This window comes from Nilaparvata lugens, chromosome 12, assembly GCF_014356525.2.
Source record: "Nilaparvata lugens isolate BPH chromosome 12, ASM1435652v1, whole genome shotgun sequence".
Classification (NCBI taxonomy): domain Eukaryota; kingdom Metazoa; phylum Arthropoda; class Insecta; order Hemiptera; family Delphacidae; genus Nilaparvata; species Nilaparvata lugens.
In genome coordinates this window covers 16,346,618-16,369,392 of record NC_052515.1, presented here as the reverse complement: position 1 = coordinate 16,369,392, position 22,775 = coordinate 16,346,618, and the positions used below count along the sequence as shown (strand labels likewise).

General features: G+C 35.0%; 1 protein-coding gene across 1 annotated transcript in view; it reads left to right on the top strand.

Moving 5' to 3' along the window:
* Positions 1-22,775, top strand: part of LOC120353830 — a 73,587-nt gene that overhangs the window by 36,558 nt on the left and 14,254 nt on the right. Inside the window, exons 3-4 of the mRNA XM_039438974.1 lie at positions 18,846-18,873; positions 19,629-19,724. Of these exons, the coding sequence (XP_039294908.1) occupies positions 18,846-18,873; positions 19,629-19,724 (124 nt within the window). The remainder of the gene's footprint in view (positions 1-18,845; positions 18,874-19,628; positions 19,725-22,775) is intronic.

The window sequence follows — 22,775 nt, the reverse complement described above, 5'->3', positions numbered from 1 at the left end:
TCAGTATTATCAAATTTGCCCAGTCCTTGTAATATACTATGTGAGTTGAGGTTATCTGTTGAATCCCTTGAGGTCATTGTTGAATATGATTTTCTAATGCTGTTTTTTCCTGTGTCATCTGCCATTGACTATATGTGTAATTTTATTAGCGTTTATTTCTTGATTTAATTGAGTCAGAGTGGATTTTTGAATTAGTAGAGTTCCGTTTAAAGCTTTACAGGTTCTGTATTTTGATTGATGCTACCTTGCAGTTGGTTCATTTTGTGGACATATTAATCTGTTTATTTTGTATTTCTTTAATACTGTTAATATTTTGTCAACTGTAGTTGTTAAATTTTGATTGGCAACGGTAATTTGTTTGTGGATTTCTTGATGGCAATCGGTCTTAATGTTATTTGTTATATCCTGAATGGGTGTAGTGATTTGTGTGGTTAGGTTATCTATCTTTCGTTGAGTTCACAGGTAACCGTATCCAACCTTTCCGATAATCTGCCGTAACTTTATCCTGACTTTCTTTCTGTAGAGTTATCATTGCTTCAGTTCTTCCCTATGATTCTCTACTTTAGTCTCAATCTTATCCAACCATCGTTCTACTGATTTTATAGCGCCTGCTGTCTCTTTCATGCCCTGTTCCACTGTTTGTTTATTTGCCTCTTTTATTGCAGCAATCTCTTTTTTAATCTCCTGCATCATATTATCCATTGTGTTTTGTAACATAATATTGAACATACTGCTAGTTTGTTCCATTATTACCTTTTGAAACGGATCTAGCTCTGTGACTGAAAATATACTTTGTTTGCCCAGGTGTGACTCGGCCTCTGGCGATGCGGGTTCTGCTGGCTGCTCCTCGCCCCCTTCAAAGTTGATCTCTGCTATCCGTTGATTCAATGGTGTGTCAGCGGCGTCGATTCGAGTGGATGATAGAGGTTGCAGACCTTGTGGATCGAAGACTATCGACCCGACACTTCCTGGTTCCCTTTCTCGTGGCGTATTGGCATCTACCATGGTGGGGTTTGATGTGCTTGGAGTCGACAAAGTGGGATCTGTGCAACCGCCATACATATATGAAACTTCAGAGTTTGCGGGAGTGTGATTCATTGTGTCAAATATGATAAATGCTAATTAAAAAAGTGATAAATAATAAGCGAAAATGCTTAAAAAGAGACACAAACCGGGACTTACAGTGAAACAGTGATGTGCAAAGTGTTTGGATACTCAAAGACAAGGTATTTATACTTAAGTTTTTATAATGCTCTAGCGCCCCCATGTTTAGTTTAATTCTTGACTAGTTTACAGACTGTGACTTATTTTCCAACGGCTTAAATATAATATATTCTTGACTAGAAAGTAATAGCAGTTTAGGCTTATAAAATAATCTCTCTCTATAAACATATATTTTTTACAGTAATAATAATATAAAATTTTCTTAAAACATATAATTTCTCTTTATTTAAAGCTATTGATTCCCCAAAAGTAATACAAATTTTACTTCGCCTGTTTTCCTCAATACTCGTATAAGTTATCTATAATTTCAATATGATTATTGAATTAATTTCAAATAATTATTCAATGAGCTCGGCTCTCATCATCAGTCCCACGTTGGTACGGCATGTTTTTGTCACGTTATTCTTTATATTTAAATAACGATTAGCCTCCTGCTTGGCATCAGTCGGTAGAGCATGAAAAATTGATATAATTATATAATTAGGTCGTGGTTTTTTAATAGGATTCAGTCTCATAAAAATCTTTCTAGGCCTAGGTATGGCTTCCCCTATAACTCTTGTAATTCATTAAAAATAAATATATATGAATATGATACTTATACTATAGTGTTGAGGAATAAAAATAAATTGCACACCATAAACATTTGATACATATATTAAACAATAATGCAAAAAATAGATCGAGGCAAAAATATATAAAGAGCGATAAAAAATATAATATAAAAATAGAACAATAATTGAAATCAGTAAATATCACAGGCTAAACTTTATATTCTAGATTTATGGCACGAATCATTACCATGTGCCTTTATCTTAAAATCATATGCATCCTTTTGCATGTAGCTGCGATATGCGCTTGCTAATACTTGTCGACTTGGACAATTCAATTAAAAATAGGTTAAGATCAACTTGATAAATTAGCCACTAATAATCCAAATATATATATATTAAATTCTCTAGTACTTAGTAGATTTCTTTATATTGAATATATATTTTATCTCAGGGTGCAAGATTCGGCACCTGACGGAATAGGTAGAGCCATTCATCTAGTGAATTAGAGCTATAACAAACTATCGCAAATTATATTGCAAAAATTAAGGATCATATGAATGTGTTTTAATAGCCTAGATTTTATACTTCTTCGATCCAAATGTAATTTTTTGAAATGTATTGGTCTATATTTCTTCTTCAATAAAATACCTTTAATACTAATTTTACTTGCGCAAGTACTTCTCTTATTAAATTCTTAATTTATAATAAAAACCCTTTCGACGAGCTAGCTTTGATTATTAGATAGATTCGAAGCACTAGGGCGCCCATCACTAATTCAATATTTATCACTCACGTGTCGAAAATCTTCTTATAAGCCGCCGATGTCGATCCAACTCCTGGTGGTCCTGGAATATGGTAGCCGGAATCGTCTCTTCCAAGGGGTATAAAATTTATTGAAATTGAAAATGACTTCTGCTTTACAAGAGCATCACAAAGTCTTTTAAGAAATTTAATAATTTGATCTAACTTTAACTTTTACAAATTATTAGCAAGGTACTACGCTCTAAAATATTTGGGGTCCTCTCATGGTGGCATTTGGCTGGCGAGTGCTGGTTCTCCTTTCTCAATTTTACAAATCTTATTCCGACTTTCAAATTAACATAAAATTTGAATATCTTAGTCCTCCGCCATTTAGGTTCAAATAGATCGTACAAAAAATATCAAATTATTACTTAGGTTGTGCGTTTAATAATTTCTTTGCCTTCGAGCCATATCGATAACCTAGACTATACAATATTTTAACATAAATCCAGAACATTTATATAAATATATAGAAATATTTTGAATTGGCCTACAGTTGCCGCCTATTAACTGCCGTTGTGCTATTGGTGCATGCAAATTTGATTCAGTATTCATGCGCCTGGTACCTCCTATTTCCTGAATACACTTAATTATTTTATTAGGTTTTTTACTTATGCTCTCTACATGCTAGCTAATATTCTATACACTAATATTTGTTTCATGCCACCTAATAGTTAGCCACGTGATCATGTGTTCTTTCACATTGCATACTGTTTTGTTGCAATAGAGCTCTGCCAAGGGGTTTGGTCAGATTCTACGTTGCTCGATTTGGTCGATCTCTAGGTCGCCGATCCCTGAATGCATATACCTAACCTCAATCTTCAAATATTTTATATAATAATATATTTATTAGCAACAAATTCTTTCAAATCCTTTTTAGGTTTTTGTACCGTTTAGCCAGAACAAGCTGATGCTATCTAATCTTAATTGTTATCTATTTGGCGATATTAGCCAGTTACTTTATTCCAGACCTATTACTATTTCGGTTAGGGATTTTTATCTACCCAAATTCGATTTCACAACATTTTTACCAAAATTAAAAAAAGTTGAGATTTAATATTAATGAAATAATAGGCAGATGGCCACATACAAAAACAAGTGAATGGAAATTAAATCGAATAAAAATCTTTAGATGAATCTTATCACAATATGAAATAAAACCGTTAGAAAGGAAATAATTACAACATTTTGAATGAATGTAAATTAATGATACTAATGACCATCGAAGACTGACAACAATTGATAAGGTAATGTCAATGACACCTGAATTGAAAATAGAAAATTTTAAATGATACAATAAAGTTAATGTTGAAAAAATTCAATATTAAACAAGTTCAGAATCTACGTTACATACATTGAAATAAATTGCATGTCTTGAATGACATTAACACAAGTTAATCAGAAATAACAATGCTCTATATATTGAAATAGTTGAATGTCTTGATTGACACTAGTGCAAATAACCTTAGAGTAATTGAATGTCTCGGTCGACATTAATACAAGTAAGTTCAGATATCAATGCATTCCACATTGATATAAAATTGAATATCTTATTCAATATTAATGCAAGTAATTTCAAATATGAAAATGTCTTGTTCGACATCAATACAAATAAGTAAGTTCAGAAATGAAAATGCCTTGGTCGACATTAACGTAAGTAAGTTCCAAAATCAATGTCGTACACATTGAAATAGGCGTCGGTGGCCTTAAGATAACGCTTGTAAGCCAAGGGTAGCTATCAAATACAATGAAACAATTATTAATGTTGAGTGCATTAATAGAGGCGACATAGGCCTTCAATGAAAACGCTTGTAAGCCAAGGGTAGCTGTCAAATACAATGAAACAATTATTAATGTTGAGTACATTAATAGAGACGACATAGGCCTTCAATGAAAACGCTTGTAAGCCAAGGGTAGCTATCAAATATAATGAAACAATTATTAATGTTGAGTGCATTAATAGAGGCGACATAGGCCTTCAATGAGAACGCTTGTAAGCCAAGGGTAGCTGTCAAATACAATGGAATAATTATTAATGTTGAGTACATTAAAAGAGGCGACATAGGCCTTCAATTATTAGAATGTCAAGTTAGACATCAATACAAATAATTCAGATATGAGAATATTAATTTGAGGTTAGAAATTGAAATGCTTCACAAATAAGCCAACTGATAATTGAAAACAATAAGATGATCAATAATACAATTATTATAACCTTGAAATATCGTAGGACAGTGCTTTCAATGAGACATACACTGTAACATAATGAATTCATGTACATAGGCTTGATTGCCGAATAAGTACGGACAATTAAATTTTTTTAATTGTCATAAAGGCTGAATAATAGCTACAAAAATAATATGGATTAACATTGAATTGTTTGAATTCAAAATAAATTAGAAATAGAGAACAACGTGATCCAGTTTCGACACGCTGTTAATTGTTTCATGAACATTTATGCAATACATGAGTAAAATAAAAATTGAATAAAAAGATTCACATAACCTGAGTTGAATTTTGAAGAAAGAGATGTGACCAGGCAGACAGGCGGGGAATCCACGGTACCCCAGGGAACAGCACGTTCAGCAAGCTCCAACAATGACCACGCGATGGCGAAATGAAAGCATCAAACACAGCAGACAATTCCCCCACTGGGAATGTGAACATGAACATGTAGAACTCCAAACAAATAATCCGATTTCCAAGTTGTGGAATTTTTAGATCGATTTCCAAACGGTAGAGATGATGAAATTGAAAGTCTGAGTTTCAAGTGGTGGAGCCATGTTGTTAGAAAAATGGCGAGAGACGCCAACACAATACTATGGAGCTTTGACAAAGTCCATCATCGTTAATACACGAAGAAATTGATGAATAGTTGAATCACAGTTGATGAATATATTTGAAGAACTAATTTAAAGGAATATTTCACATTTAAAACGTTCAATAAGCCAGATGAATTTGGATGAAGAAAAAGTACAACCAGAAACGATGTGCACTCACCGACGAGTCATGATCAAAAGATGAGAAGCTAGGCCGACGCTCGACCAACAAAGGACAAGACGGAAATGACCGACATGTAAGCTAACGTTCGCGACAATTTGATGAAAAAGTAGCAATTATCTTGAAAGTAAGATGCCTAAAGGACGAAATAAAATACCAAAAATTGAATAGTAAAAATATTAAAATTGAAACGACGAATAATATAAGAAAACACAATCTTGGATATGTAATCATGAAAGTGACATCACCGGACAGTGAAAACGGACAAAATAACGACAATGGAGTAACGGAACGAGTATCAAAGTGGACCCGTTCCAATAAATGCTTTGTCAGATTTTACACCACATATGAATAGATGTGATTGATAAAATCTTGATTTTTGTGACAGCTTAAACCATTTAGGAATAATATTTGATGATGATATGAGATTCATATCACATAATAATTCACTTTTGAAAATAATGAGAGCTGCTCTTTATAAATGTTCAAGAATCAGCTATCACTTTCCCATCACTATTAAAAGAATGATTTACTACTCAATGGTGCAAAGCACTCTCTTCTACGGAATCACCGTCATCATTTGGCACCCGAATATAAAAATCTGGTGTGGGGCACACACACAACTTTCCTTGCCGTTATGAAAATTGATCACCTGATGCTAGTGTTCATGCGTATCTCAAGTCTACTATTCGAAGATCTGAACCAGCTGGTGACAGAACAATAACGCTGAATACACACGAGATCTGCTATCACTTCATAGTGAATGATTCAATAGAATCAACGATTGCCAACAGTTTGCAATTGAAAAATCACATTTCCTTAAATTTCAAGCTTATTTTCAATTTTAGGTGAACATATTACAGAACATTAATTGTGGAAATTTTCATGCTCAATCTATTCCACTTGAAATTTCTTGTTTATATTGTATCTGAAGCCTGATAATTGAGAAACTAAAATCAAACTTTGCATAGATGGGGCGGAGCTCCTGAAATTTTTACAGATATGGGACTTGTGGCAGTTGATAGAGCTTAACTATTCTAGGTATAAATTTGATCGAAATCAGTGGAGCTGTTTACAAGGAAATCGCGAAAACTCCGGTTTTTAACAACATTTTCGTCATTTTAGCCGCCATCTTGAATTGCATTTGATCGAAATTGTTCATGTTGGATCCTTATATTGTAAGGACCTTATGTTTCAAATTTCAAGTCATTCCGTTAATTGGGAGATGAGATATCATGTACACAGACGCACATGTACACTCATACACACACACACACACACACACACACACACACACACACACACACCACACACACACACAACACACACACACACACAACACACACACACACACACACACACACACACATACACACACACACACACACACCACACACACACACACACACACACACACACACACCACACACACACACACACACACACACACACACACACACCACACACACACACACACACACACACACATACATGCAGACCAATACCCAAAAATCATTTTATTGGACTCAGGGGACCTTGAAATGTATTGAACTTTGAACTTTAAACTTTATTTTCCCAAAAAACATTACAAACAAAGAAAACGAAAAACAATAAGGGTACTTACTTATTGAATTAGCAAGTTGATGCTAAATGTAGCTATATATTTATAGTTTATTAATAAGAAAGTAACATTGCTGCTAGAATAAATATAATGTCCATTATAAATAATTACGGGTAATATTTGAGAGGAAATGATACCTGCATAGGTTTAAAACCTGTGCGCAGGTAGGTTATTGAAAAAAGATCAAACAAAGACACTAAGAAAATTACAAACGAGTTGATAATTATAACTAACGTAGGTAGTATGATTATAACTAACGTACCTAAAAAAATAAAAGTGGAAACTTTCCAGAGATGAGGTGGAAGAGATTATAATTATAAAGAAGATAGCAAGATTATAGATAGAACAAGCATTAGACTAATTGAACAACAAAGTTCGCATAGCTATTTAATAGTTATGCTTATGGAAGCTAATGGTTTTGCAACTACCAACGATGACAATAATTTTATTTAATTACATTATACTACTATGATACTATGAACAAATTAACTAAAAAAAAAGAGAAATGAAAAGGAGTACTACGAAACTAAACTAACAGAACTAACAAAACAATTGATGATAAGTTACTGAAGCAATCAAATGAGTAGAATAAGAATGACAGACCCCAATTCAAATCAGCTGATTTGAATCTATCTTGCCCACCCCACCAGCTACCCCAGCGTCATCCCCCACCCGCCCCCGGCCTTGGCTGAGTTGGGGGTGACATGACAGTTGGTTAGTGAAGTCATCAGCTGTTCAGTGACGTCACTTGACCCCCACCTGCTACCCCAGTGTCGTCCCCCACCCGCCCCCGGCCTTGGCTGGGTTGGGGGGTTACATGACAGTTGGTTAGTGATGTCATCAGCTGTTCAGTGACGTCACTTGACCTTGAAATTTCCCGCCACAACAAATTTCCCTCCTTTTTCTCTTTCTTCTAACCTCGAACTAGATTTTACAACTAGATTAGACAACATAACCTGAAAATCTTTTTTTTCCCGCCATAAGCGGGGTGCGTGCACGCTCAGTGTCCAAGTATTGATTTGATTTCACATACACACACACTCAATTGTTTGGTGTAGTATGAAATAGGCTATTGAAATTAAATATTTAGAAGTAGTACCATCATCAACACTATTGATTGATTTCCTCCTTTTACCCTGCTGCTTTTGGCATTCAAATTAAACTTACTGCTTAGTGCGTGCACGCACGCTCAGTGACCAAGTATTGATTTCACAGACACACACTCAATATTGTTGTGCATCTAATAGGCTATTGAAATTAAATATTAATATTAGCACTCTAACTATTGATTTTCCACCTTACCCAGTAAGGTTTTCAGTGCATAGACACCAGACCCCAGAGTATTGATTTGATGTACTGCGGGTTGCATAAGCAAACCCCGCGTTTCTTACCTCTGTTACTTACCTTACTTAGTTTGTAACTATGAGCTATTTGATTTTCTCCTTTTTGGCTAACAAGCTGGGAGGAATGAAGGCTGAATAATTGTTGTTGGGAATGAATGAATAATTTGTTACTTTGCTTGTAGTGCTTTGTGGCCTACACAACTACTTGTTTATCTACCCCGCCCCCATAGGGGTAGGGCATGTAAAAACTGTCACAAGACAAGCTTGCTATATTGATTTTCCTCTAGAATAACAACTGACACAGTTTTCAGTTGTGTGTTTAGTGTAGTTTGAGTTAGGAATAGAGAAGAAAGAATGAGAGAGACACAGTGTGATTTAGTTATGCTTTTTATTAACACATTATGGAATGAACACACAAAAACGTTTTTTGATTTTCTTATGAATAACAAACAAGAGTGAGTGTATTGTATAACAAACAAGAGTGTTAGTAACATATAATAATAATGATATTGATAAGTGAAAGATTTCTTTTATTATAAACATGTGAAACACTATAGAGTGTGTTAGTGACATACAAGTCACAAATTTGATTTGACAAACACATACACATCCTTTTTTTAAAAAAAAAACACTATGATTTTCTTCTGAATAACAAACAAATAGTGTCAGTGTTGTTAGTAACATACAACAATAAGTGAAAGATTTATATATAAAAACATGAATAAACACACACACACACTATAGAGTCTTAGTGGTGGCATACAAGCCACAATATAAGGTTGAAGATGGTGAGGAGTATTTCACTATTAATAATTATGTACCTTTCAAAAGAAATGACAAGAAGTAAAATGACGCACTGTTTGACTTTACAATTGTTTCAACACATGTAAAATCACTTTTTCGTACTGTCAATTCAATTTCAATCCATAGTCTGTTTATATTCATTTTGAATATGAATTTAACACAATAAGTTCCACAATTTTCTTGTTGAACACAAGCTGATACAATCGCGGAATCTGCATGTCTTATTCTCATACACTGTTGATCAATATTGTAGCTTATTTCGATGGAATCAACATTCAACCTAATAATTTTTGATATCATCTGTAACACATCAAATAAAATGATTTGCTACTAGAAGATGTTTTTTTCTCTAAGGGTTAAGGAGAGGAGGATGTGGAGGTTGAGGTTGTAGAAGACGCAACAGGCAAATTCTCATCTGTTAATAGTGGAATTTTATAGTGTCCTAAAGCTAATGTACTAATTTTATCACTACAGATATACCTTTTTTCATCTTGACAACTAAGCACCTTTCTATTTTGACTAATTGTCATTACTTTATGGTTTTTTGATCTAATTAAATTCTGGCTTCTGTACACCTCTCTACCTTTGAATAGGCAATTTAAATAGTCTTGAAATGAAATGTATTGATTAGACTTTGGATGTTGTGCTGTTAATTCGCGTGACAATATACATCGTTTTACCCCTTTAGCCTTTTTAATTAGTCCTACTTTATGTTCAATCTCCAATCTATCTTCTATTTCTTTATCAAAATGTTGCTGTTGCTGACCAATAATTTCATTATACAATCTACATGCCCATAGTTTTGACCGTAAACCCAGAAACTGATAAGGAGCTTTAGAAGCAAATTCATCTTTCATCTTACCAACAACCATACGGTTATATGTAGAATAACCTGGGTGATCTACAGGATAATTTGACGTGTCTAGCCAATATTTTAAATCTTCATTTGTCCTTATGTCACAATAGAAATCCGCGGTTTTAATCAGGTAGAACATACTATCTGTATTATGATAGAGGAGTTTGGCACGGGGACCATATATCTTTTTAATTACATCATAATGGAATGAATACATCACTGTTTTACTCAAATCTAAAATCAAAAAACCAATGTAAATAGGGTTGTTTAGCAAAATATTCTCTTTGTGTAGAGTTATACCACATATGTTCTTCCCAAAAATCAAACGATCTTTGAACGAGGGACGAGCAATATATTTCAATAGCGATTTCTCGTTATTAATCAACTTTAAATCCATTTGTTTCCATAAATTCATACAAGATTTACCGAAAATTACATTGTTGGTAATTTGTGGAAATCTTTTTGAAATTTATTCTTAGACTGTTGTCTTAGCTGTGTGTTCAAACTTATGTATGGTTCTAGAAATTTGCTTTGTTCAAAAGAAATGCCTCTATGAATGTTTGTCAATTTCAATCTGTGTTCTATTGCTTGTTTCAACAGTAAATAGTGGCATACATAATTTGTGTGATTTGTAAGTGAGGTTATGAGTCGAGTCTGATTGGATGGGTAAACTTTTTGATTTCTTGCCAGAAAAGGGAAATCATTGTGCATGTCGGGTAATTCTACCGGATATTCAATGTCGACTTCCAAAACATAGCCTACTGTTTGGTCCTTGCTCCAATTTTTCATGTTGGCAACAGCATTGTCTATTTCGTGTCGACTCATCCAAGCAAAATTTTGTCTCGGGAGAGATTGAGTCATCGAAAGCCCGTATAAATTATTAAGGTCTAAAACAGCTAGAAAACTGTTGGGTTTTTCGGTATTGTAAGGTGCACCAGTATAGTGATTATTTGCAACTGCATGTCTGTGAACACACATAACTATTCCGCCCCTGATAGAGGAATGGAAAAATGTGTACATCAAGTAATCTGTAAAAAGTTCCAACTTAATTTTAGTATATTTAAGCATAGCATCAAAAGAAAAGCCAGGCAGTGTATAATAGTGTGCTGGGTCAAGTTTGAAAATCGCGAGACTAATGTTGCAAAAAGATTCCATTATGTCAGCTGGGAGTAGTACATCTGTTTTCAAATATAAGTCACTGTATTGACCAAGTGTGCGACAATTGAAGTGTTTCCAAACCTTTTGTGCATGCCGATAATTGTCTGCTCTTATTGTACTAACACAAAGAGAACTGTAAAATTCTTCTATAGGTGGTAAACTTTCCTCGTTCATTTTAGCCCAAGAATCACAATATTCGTATGGAAAAATTCCTTTACGTGATACAAGAGGTAAACTTTGATGTTCGAAATGTTTTGATGTGTGTTTGAGAATATTTGCTCAATAGTTGGTGTAAGACCAGCTGGTTGTAGTAGGTTAGAGGTTAACGAATCCAAACTATCGGGTAGAAATTTGTACGAATCAAGAAATCTGAGATGGAGTCGATTGGTCAATTGTATAGTAAATGATATATACTTTTCACTTGTCTGAGGAATTACGTGTAATTTTTCAAATCTATTACTACAAATGGAACCGAGTGCAGAGACATTAGGTGGGTGTCATAAGATGCTGAATTGTATAGAAATACTGTGATGTATGTTTGACGTTGTCTTTGTAAGTTACATGCATTGCGAAGAGCAGTCCTGTAGTATCCAGTGAGATGACAATGATCATAAACTTTATCGTTTTCAAAAGGCTTTTCGCATGCAATGCAAAATTTTGCATCAGAATGCATTTGCTCTTGTTCTCTAGTTAATGGGTACATGCCAATATGATGTTCATCTAACGACCCTATGACCTGGGTAGCATATTCAGTTAAAGTGGTTGGAAAATGTATGGCAGAATTTTCTCCTCTATAGAGTATAGGACGCGACGGTATTTTCTGTGATAGTGGCGAACTGTCCGGTATTTGTGTTTCATCTCTAACAAAATACAAACAGTAGGACATGACAACATGGTTATGTTTGATGTTTGTTGTTGTTCTCTTTGACCTTCTCCGTGCAGTGCTAGAGATCTGTGCAGTGCTATCGATTTCACCTGTTGCCTTGGCTTCTCCATTATCACCACCACCATCATCATCATCATAATCAGACTCTGAGTTTGCTGGTCTGAGAAGGTCAAAGAGAACAACAACAAACATTATTCATTCATTCCCAACAACAATTATTCAGCCTTCATTCCTCCCAGCTTGTTAGCCAAAAAGGAGAAAATCAAATAGCTCATAGTTACAAGCTAAGTAAGGTAAGTAACAGAGGTAAGAAACGCGGGGTTTGCTTATGCAACCCGCAGTACATCAAATCAATACTCTGGGGTCTGGTGTCTATGCACTAAAACCTTACTGGGTAAAGTGGAAAATCAATAGTTAGAGTGCTAATATTAATATTTAATTTCAATAGCCTATTAGATGCACAACAATATTGAGTGTGTGTCTGTGAAATCAATACTTGGTCACTGAGCGTGCGTGCGCGCACTAAGCAGTAAGTGTAATTTGAATGCCAAAAGCAGCAGGGTAAAAGGAGGAAATCAATCAATAGTGTTGATGATGGTACTACTTCTAAATATTCAATTTCAATAGCCTATTTCATACTACACCAAACAATTGAGTGTGTGTGTATGTGAAATCAAATCAATACTTGGACACTGAGCGTGCGCACACCCCGCTTATGGCGGGAAAAAAAAGATTTTCAGGTTATGTTGTCTAATCTAGTTGTAAAATCTAGTTTGAGGTTAGAAGAAAGAAAAAAAGGAGGGAAATTTGTTGTGGCAGGAAATTTCAAGGTCAAGTGACGTCACTGAACAGCTGATGACGTCACTAACCAACTGTCATGTAACCCCCAACCCAGCCAAGGCCGGGGGCGGGTGGGGGACGACGCTGGGGTAGCGGGTGGGGGTCAAGTGACGTCACTGAACAGCTGATGACTTCACTAACCAACTGTCATGTCACCCTCCAACCCAGCCAAGGCCGGGGGCGGGTGGGGGACGACGCTGGGGTAGTGGGTGGGGTGGGCAAGATAGATTCAAATCAGCTGATTTGAATTGGGGTCTGTCATTTTTATTCTACTCAAATGGGTGCAAACTGTATAGAAATTTAGAAATTGGGGTAGCAATAACATCGCTCATGCACACAAAATGGACCGCAATTCCTGCAGTTGGTCGATTCTCTCTTTTTCGGAGATGATGACATGCATCAATAGAGTCCTTGTTGACGTCCATATTCAGTGTTTTACACACCTGAAGAACAACTTCAGCAACATCCTCATCATCTACTGATGGAACTCCGTAGATCTCAACAGTGTTATGTCTAGAGTACTGCTCCAGATCATCCATCTGATAAGAAATGTCCTCTAACCTTCGACACAGTTCCCCATTTTCATTAGAAAGTTTTTTTATTGTGGACTGTTGTTCACTAACCCGTGTGGGGAATTGCCAGTTACCTCCATCGGGCGCGTCCCCATTGGAATTGGGGAAAGCTCACCGGCCCTGCAGCCAGCAGCGCCGGGGGGTAGTGGTGAAATTAAATAGCCACCGTGAAACAAAAACTGGACTGGTCCTCCAGGTTGGGGGTTGGGCAAAAAAACCTACGTTACGAAACCCACTAATATAGCCTCGGAAACAGACAGGAACACTCGGATTGACTTGGAACGCAGCAAAAACTTGATAAGGAAACGGATAGGTGCAAAGAGAACTTGAGGCAGATGGGTATCAGAGGATGGAGAAGGAAAGCTCTAAATCGGGACGAATGGAGAGGCATACTGCGGGAGGCCAAGACCCTCAATGGGTTGTAGAGCCGAGGAGTAAGTAAGTAAGTAAGTTGTTCACTAATCATATCAGCTTGCTTCGCCAGCGTCTCACAGGTTCTGCCATTTTCTTCTGTACAAATGCATAGGCCTATAGCATTGGATAAGTTCTCATTCAGCTTAGTTTGACCATCAGATATTAATTTCTTAAGCTCCTCCATCTTTCTATTGAAAGTTTCAAGATCAATGAACGGTTTGTTGTACTTAAAGATGGATTCACTCTCACTGGTGTTGAGTCTGAATTACTTGGTTGTATACGCAATTTAGTTGTACATTTAGTACAATACCATGCACGGTTAGCGAGTTCCTCAATTTCTGCTTCCCCCAATCCCACACATTTACCATGGAATAAGCACTTGCACTGTTCACAGACAATCTTCTCCTTCGCGTTTCTATTCACCGATAGATTACAAACACTGCACGTACTCATTATTTGTACCAAAACAAACTGATCCGGGAAGTCTCCGATACATTCTAAAATAGTTCTCAACAACAGAATACTGGAACAGGTATCACATTTCAAATATTTGCGATGTGATATTACATACGAGGAAGACCATGACTTGAATGCAAAAATTAACAGATTCCAGTACATATGCGGAACTATCAACAGAACTCTCAAAAATAAAGCCCGAAAAGAGACGAAGCTCAGATTTTATAAAGTAATGGCCGTCCCTACACTTTTGTATGGCTCTGAAACCTGGGTACCAAAGAGAAGGGAGTGGAGCAGGTTACAGGCGGCCGAAATGAGATTTTTAAGGTCAGTGAAGGGATGCACCAGAGAGGACAGGCTTTATAATATTGATATCCGTAGAGAGCTCAATGTGATCTCTATACCTCAACGAGTTGACGAGTATCAAAAACAGTGGAGAGAACACATTGAGAGAATGGGAAACGGAAGAATCCCCAAAGCTGTCATTGCTTACAAGCCAGAAGGGAGGAGAAGTATTGGCAGACCAAGAAAAAGGTGGGAGAATGTTTGAAGGCGGAACAGGTATTAATGCCTACCCCTGTAAGATGACAAACTGATCGACAAAGTAATGCAAAATTTGACCTTATCACAAACAATCTCATGACTATAATAGCAGCTGGATAGATGAACAGAATATTTAGCAAAACATAGGAGAGAATAGAATTAATAGTAAGGTTAGATTCAAGATTCAACTCAATTCACAGTAGAAAAATCAGATAACAGAGCTCAAAACAAAAATCATCCATTCACTGCCGTGGCTGATAGATCAATTGGATTTATTTCTGATGGATGATAGATTATTTCTATATATTCTTCAAATAGCTCACAGCTAGAGGGATACTATCGCACTGTTGTAATATTTAAAATGAATGAAATAAATGGAATAAATAGAATATTTATGAAATAAATAAATTGAATAAAATTTATAAATTAAATAATATAAATAGAATATATATGGAATAAATAAAATAAATAGAATAAATAAAATAAATAAATATATTTCTTTCAAATGCTTTAAAATCTCGAGAAATAGGAGAAACTTTCAAAATATAAGTTGTAGGAAAAGATCCCCCTAATGATTGAAATTCAATGAATTCAAAATTCAATTTTTCTTCCACTGACTGAATATCATCTATTATCTAAACAGTATGATTAACATTATGACAACCATCCAGACAATAAATTCTGAAAAAAGGTTATAGAGGGAAGGGGTAGCCGTCTAGTTGTCACCCCGACTACTTGACACCTGGTCATTTTAGCCATAGGCGACTACTTATACCCTCGTAAAAATATGCCATTGCCGTCAAGTTGTCCCCCCGACTACTTGACACCTACTGGACCAAAGGTGCCAAATAGTCATGACCGTATACAACAACTTGACACCTCGCACCCTTGCGTCAGGGTGTCCCCTCGACTAGTTGACACCTCCTTAGAAAGGAGATAAGTAGACGGGGATGGCTCACGTCTACATGACACCTTGCACGCTGGCGTCAAGTTGTCACCCCGACTACTTGTCTCCTACAGAGCACCAGTTGGCACGACTTACAGCCCCGCGGCGTAGGGAGGAGGGATCAAGCAATTTTTATCGATGGTTATGATGTAGAATTGAATTCCAAGCACTTTTGGTTCAGTAACATTTTCCCGTCAAACGCACGGTTCGGGAGGTATTCGCTGTCTTTGCTATTTTTAGGATAAATTTTTTCGAATTCGTTGAAAACAGAAAAAATAAATAATAAGCCCTTTTGATGACTGAACCAGATGTAGAACACAATTCTAAACACATTTTGTTCAGTTATATTTTCACGTCAGGCGCACCGTTTACGAGTAAATTGAGCCTAATGCTAGGACAGTCAAATTTTCATTCATCAATGAATGATATGGCAGATGAAGCTATCAGTCTGGTATTTATACAAACTTGCGATCAGATTGCAATCAGACCATAAGAAGGCCAATGAGAATCTTCAAGTTGTGTCTGTGTCTTCTACACTCACAGACACTGTTCAAACAAATTTTGAGAGTATGATTATTAAGAAGAGTAGCGTGTTGCCATATCTATCACTGCAAATATTGAAAGAAAGAAATTATTTCTCGAATTCCTGGGCATATTATATGAGAGGCAATTAGAGTAAATATGAGATAGAAATTGAGGGAAAAAATGAGACAAGAAATTTCTTTTTTAAATATTCAAGATAATTTATTGATGACAAATTAACTCCAAAAAAATAAATACAAATAATATAATATTGGAAAAAAGAAATAATATTATGATAAAAATAATTAATAACAATGAGAGGAAAATGCTTAATGCTCTACATCACAACTCTAATTATTTGCCCTATTATTTGCACTATGTTTAGGATGAATGAATGGAATGAAGAATGGAAAGGAAGGGAGATTAGAATATTTGTCATGCAGTGCTCTAGGGTTGGACAGACAGATTAGAGAGAGAGAGAGAGAGAGAGAGAGAGAGAGAGAGAGAGAGAGAGAGAGAGAGAGAGAGTGATTGGGAAAGAGAGAGTGGGAGTGGGAGAGAGCGAGAGAGGAAAGAGAGAGATAAGGTGAGGAGAAGAGGAATAAATAAGAAGAGGAATAAGAATAAAGATAAGAAGAAAAAGAATAGGAGGAAGAAGAAAGAGATGAAGAGGAGGAAGAAGAAGAAAAAAGAATAAGAAGAAGATGAAGAAGAATTCCTACTCTATATATTTATCGATCTGATTGACAGTCAGGTCTTCAAATTGGATGGTTTTCCAATCCATATATACTTCATCACCTCCTACTAAATCTGGAAATAACTCTGAATGAGATGAATTCTCGGAATACAATTAACAACTATACTATATACTATATATAATACATGTGATCAATCATATGACAATGTATCAAATATAAAAATGAGCTTAGAGTTTAAAAATGAATAATATAAAAATAAAAATGTTTCCATATTATAATATAAGTTTATAATGTATATAATAATATGAGTTTACAGATGTTTCATATAAAAATGGAACCGGTTAAAAGTTTATTCATTACTCAAGACAAGTTACAAATAACTTGTCACTAATGCTAGACAAATATTTTGAGGCTCTTTCAACATTCAGTCTTTTTCTATACTTATTCTTGATTGCAACATGGTTGAAAAGGCTCACTCATGATGTTAAAAATACAAAATTAGGAATCTTAATGCCTTTTCATACTTGATAGTTTGGCTAAATTTTCAAACTTTCAAATGAAGAGCCAGCTGGAATGGTGATTCCTTGTGGAGTGGAGTCGAGGGGATAGGTTGTTGTGACCGTAGACGACTACTTGTACCCTTGTAAAAATATGCCACTGCCGTTGACACCTACTGGACCAGAGGTGTCAACTAGTCCCGACCGTAAACGACAGCTTGACACCTCGCACCCTTATGACAGGATGTCCCCCCGACTAGTTATCACCTCCTCAGATGGGTATGGTTCACGTCTACTTGTCCCCTAAAAACCGGTTTCAAAAGGGGACAACTAGTCGGGGTGTCAAGTAGTTGGGATGGCACCTAGTCGCGTACCCGAGGGAAGCAAACCAAGATTCCTTGTTTTGAGGGGATAGGTGGTTCAAAGATGCCATTTTTCTTGGTTTCTCAGATATAATCTAAAACTACGCATATCAAGAACATGACTATTCTGTAAAAAATATAGTTTAAAAAATTTCCTACATCATCCATATCACAGCTTTCTCTACATCTCTCATAGTTTTAGTGATATCCTAGCTTCAAGGTATGACATTTTTTTTTAAAAAGCATGTTTGAATCCAATTTTCTGTTTTTTTGGCCTCATACCTTTTTGATTATTTATTTTGAGCAGGGAACCCGCGCTCCGCAAGAGTCTTAATAGAAACTTGTCAAACTGAAAATTTGACCTACTGAAATCTTGAAGAATTCAAAATAGGCCTTAACCATCCCCGGAAAATTAAGAAACTATATGCAAAATTTCAAATTGATCAGTCCAGTAGTTCATGTGTGATGATGTGTCATTCGTGAATTTTCTATCCCGTACGTGTGTATAAGTCAATTCTCTCCTTTATTATTACATATAGGAATCTTTGCTGATCATGCAAAAAGGAATTTGTATGAAATGTTTGGAACTCATGTTTTGATTTTGCAGCTTTGTTTGAACCAGTTAAGGGGTAAACATAGCCAAGTTACCCGTCCCTCCCTTGTACTAAAGAAATTAGGATTTTTATGATGTATAGCTTAGTGTAATGATATGATAATGCATAACTAATTATGTATATTATTATTTTCACAGTTGATCCAAGCAGAAACGTCTGAAGTCTGTAAGTATCAAAGCTATAGGCCTATTGTAGTAAAGTTATTATAGATTGAGACAATATCAGATCAAATTAGATTTATAAAAAATACAATATTGTATGTAGATTATTGATTGAAAGTGAAATCCACTGTAAAAAGCAGCAGAGGTTTGAAGCTAACCAACTATAGATCCAATAAATATCATTGGAGAGAATCAACCTATCAGACTTGCATTTTATGCAGTGCTCTTGGAAACATGATTCCAAGTACCAAAGCTGATAGATTAACCTATCTATCTATCTATCAATAGTGTATCACAGTGTGTCACATGAACAGTGTTTTCTACTAAGTGATAAGAAAAAACAATTTGCAAAATATGTCAAAATTTGAATCCTGTATTGCAAACATTTTTCAATGGGTATCATGCATGATGCCTTCCCTAATGGATCTACATGTTCTACATCTACATTTCGGATAGAAATGATTGAGCTCTCAGGAGATTTGAATATAACAGTAGATTAAAAGGATTTGATTTTCCAACTATAGTAATTATTGAGATTTTACTCGATTATAGTCTAAATTTGATATATTGCCATACGTTTTGAACGCTCCATGAACCTAATAATATTAAACATCCAGCTTTCAGTTACCCAATCTTTTTTGTAGTTCTTAGACTCTTCAGATTATTTCGGTTGTGGGTGAACATATAATTTAGAGTTCATGTACATTGGCACGTATTTTGTACAATCCTACAACAATATTGGTAATTTTCCTCTTGCAGACCTCTTCAATCTACTTGATGGGGGAAGAACTGGTTATGTTTCTGTATCGGATGTGGACAGAGTCAACAAAGTCAAGGAAAAAATTATAGGAAAGGGTAAGTTAGTGATATCGACTCTCACTCAAAATATGCTTAGAGTATTCACGATAAGCATAAGACTATAGAAATTTTATGAAATATAAAAATGACTCATTTCAATACAATTCAATTCTTCACTTGCTATTTTACTTGTAACTGTAGGGAAAAATATTGTACTAATTAACATTTATACAAATGAATCCTCTCAAGAATACATTTCTTAACCCTTGCTGAACTTCTGTACGAAATTTCATCATGATCCGCCAGTTTGATCTTTAGAGGGTCTTGAAAAAGCAGGAAAAACGCCAAAAAACCATCGATTTTGGGCGGAACTTAGGCGTCTCAATTTTAGGCGGAACTTAACTTCCAATAAAACATTTTTATACCTCAGCTGAGCTTGTGTACCAAGTTTGAACATTTTTTTTTGCCAATTAGTTCTTGTATTCAGTCAAAGTAATTAGTAAATTCAGTGAAAATTACAGACTACATTTCTTTGGCCTACCAAAATAGCTTGAGTGGAATGTTTGTTTTCAAGTGAAAATTGCGTTAAAAAACCCATCACATTGGAGGTATATTCCCAAAATGTTCTGGTGGAGGACCCCCGGAACCTTTTTTGGTGGGGGGTTTCCTTCAATCCCCCCCACCCACCGGTGTCACCACCAAAGTTTATGTGCTTTCTACTCCAATGTCATGACCACCCCCACAAATTATTCCTCTGGATATACCGCTGCCTAAATCCTCCGTTGTTTGCCCCCCCTCCCACTGTTTCAGTAAGAGTACTCTTCTGACGTCTGTGCTTGCTTATTCTGCGATCCTTTGTGAATGAACTAGTTTTCTAAAAAATTTCTCACCACCTGGTACTATCGGTTTTCAATCCCTTTCCTCCATTTTCATCCTTTATCTTATCCTTTCATACCTACCGTCTATTTACTTTTCCTGATACCTTCTTCTCCTACTCAGAGTTTCCCTAGTGCATGGTGTAATTAATTAAATTTGATAAGCAAGCAACATCGCTAAATGAAAGGATTTTATAGGTCTCAAGCAAACAGCTGCTCTATTATTGCTGGGTGCGATAGCAACAAGTGAAAGATTAGATAATAACGGGTATCCTGGCTACATCAGAACAGCCAAATAGAAAAGAATTTTATTTGCTATTTATTGTATTATATAAGATATTGGAATTTTGAGGTTAGGCTATAATACCTACTGGGCGGCAACCTAAATAATCAATCAAGCCATGTAATTTGAAATTTAGCCAGACACCTTTGGCAATTTTTGTTGTAAACGAATAGTATTCAACTAGAGGATTTGGTAACCACATGGCATGCTATTATAAATGGAAAAACAACTTGAAGAGTTTATGAAAATTTGTTACATGTAATGAGCATGTACAAAGCACATAAAATAAATAAAAATATTAAGGAAGTATGTATATTCAGTAGGCGCATGGATACATTTGTGAATTTTGGATGAACCAATCAAATTGCAGTAGTTGATGGGTGGCAATAACAAGCCGATTCAAATGTAATCATAGATATTCATATAAATGATAAGAATTTATAAGTTATCACTACTCAGTTTATGTATTACATGTGATCTGAGTAATTATAAAATGTAATACCTGAGATATAGGTTATAACCTAGCAGATTGGCACGGACTATTTGATTTTTATAATGACATAGTAATTTGATATTTAAATGTATGCAAATTTGGAAGACGGAAGTATGATCTTAGAGAATAGGGGTAGATCAGAGCCCACTTGCTTGCCAGATGCCACCATGGAACGCCACTAAATTTATAGAGCACAAGTCCCATTTTTTTTGAATTGTACATTTGAGAGATTTGAAGTTTAAATTCATTAATTGATTTGTATAAGACTTAGTGATGCTGTATTAGTGTAAGTCATTTAGATATTCATTTATTCCCTTGGAGAAGACAATTTCAGCCACCAGAAAATCCAGGATGACAGAAAATTTGGATCGCCACCATCATCTTGAGAAATTTAGCATATGAGTGATAATTATCGAGAAATATATAAATCTAGGGCACCCTCAGTGCTTCGAGTGAAACAAAAAGTTAAAAAGCTAGCTTGTCAAAGGGTTATATAAATATTGAAATTAATATAAAACTTGCGCAAGTCTTGAAAAGTACAAAAACTTATTCTTACTAATCAAGAACTATATCAGATTTACATGTCTAAGGATGCACACATGAAAGAAATATTTAAATTTAATGTTGTAATATATATATATGCTCACTCGATCATTAATTTTATTAGCAAATTATAAAGATATAAATGAAGCTCATATTCACTGGATAAATTGATTTATCTAAATTCCACCAGAGGCCAAACCTTTAGCCCTAAGATATATACTGAGATATATATATTATATAAATTAATATATTTGAGATTCATAGTTTATCAATTGATTATTTTTATTAATTTGGGAAGAAGATATATATTGAGATTTTTAATTGACAAGCAGCAGCAAGTCGATAACTGAGCTACATAATCTGAATGAATATTTTTATGGTAATGATTCAAGAAGCACATGGTAACGTTTCGTGCTAAAAAACTAAAAACTAATTAATTTCGAGCTGATCTGTGATACTTTCTTTTTTGATATATATTTTGTTCTTATTTTTTACAATTTTTGCTTGTTGCTCTATACATATCTATATTTATTTATTCGTTGTTTTTTTGTGTAATATACATTTTTATTTATTTTTAATCAAATTTTTATGATGTATCCTTCATTTGTTTCCCTACCTCCATGCATGACCAATCTCATTTTAATCTATCTAGTTACCAGTATTGAAGTATTTATTTATTTCTTTATTTATTACATTTCCAATGATATACACCAATTTCAAAAGAAAACAATTGTAACAGGATCAACAAAAATAACAAGACAAATATAAATATAAATATGAGATACATAACATAGAGTCAGAAAAGTAACTTAGCAATTCAGAAGTATAACAACTTATAACAGTAATATGAAATAGAATGTACAGATATGCATTAGAAACTATCAGCACAAATTCAATGACTAAAGCAATAGCAA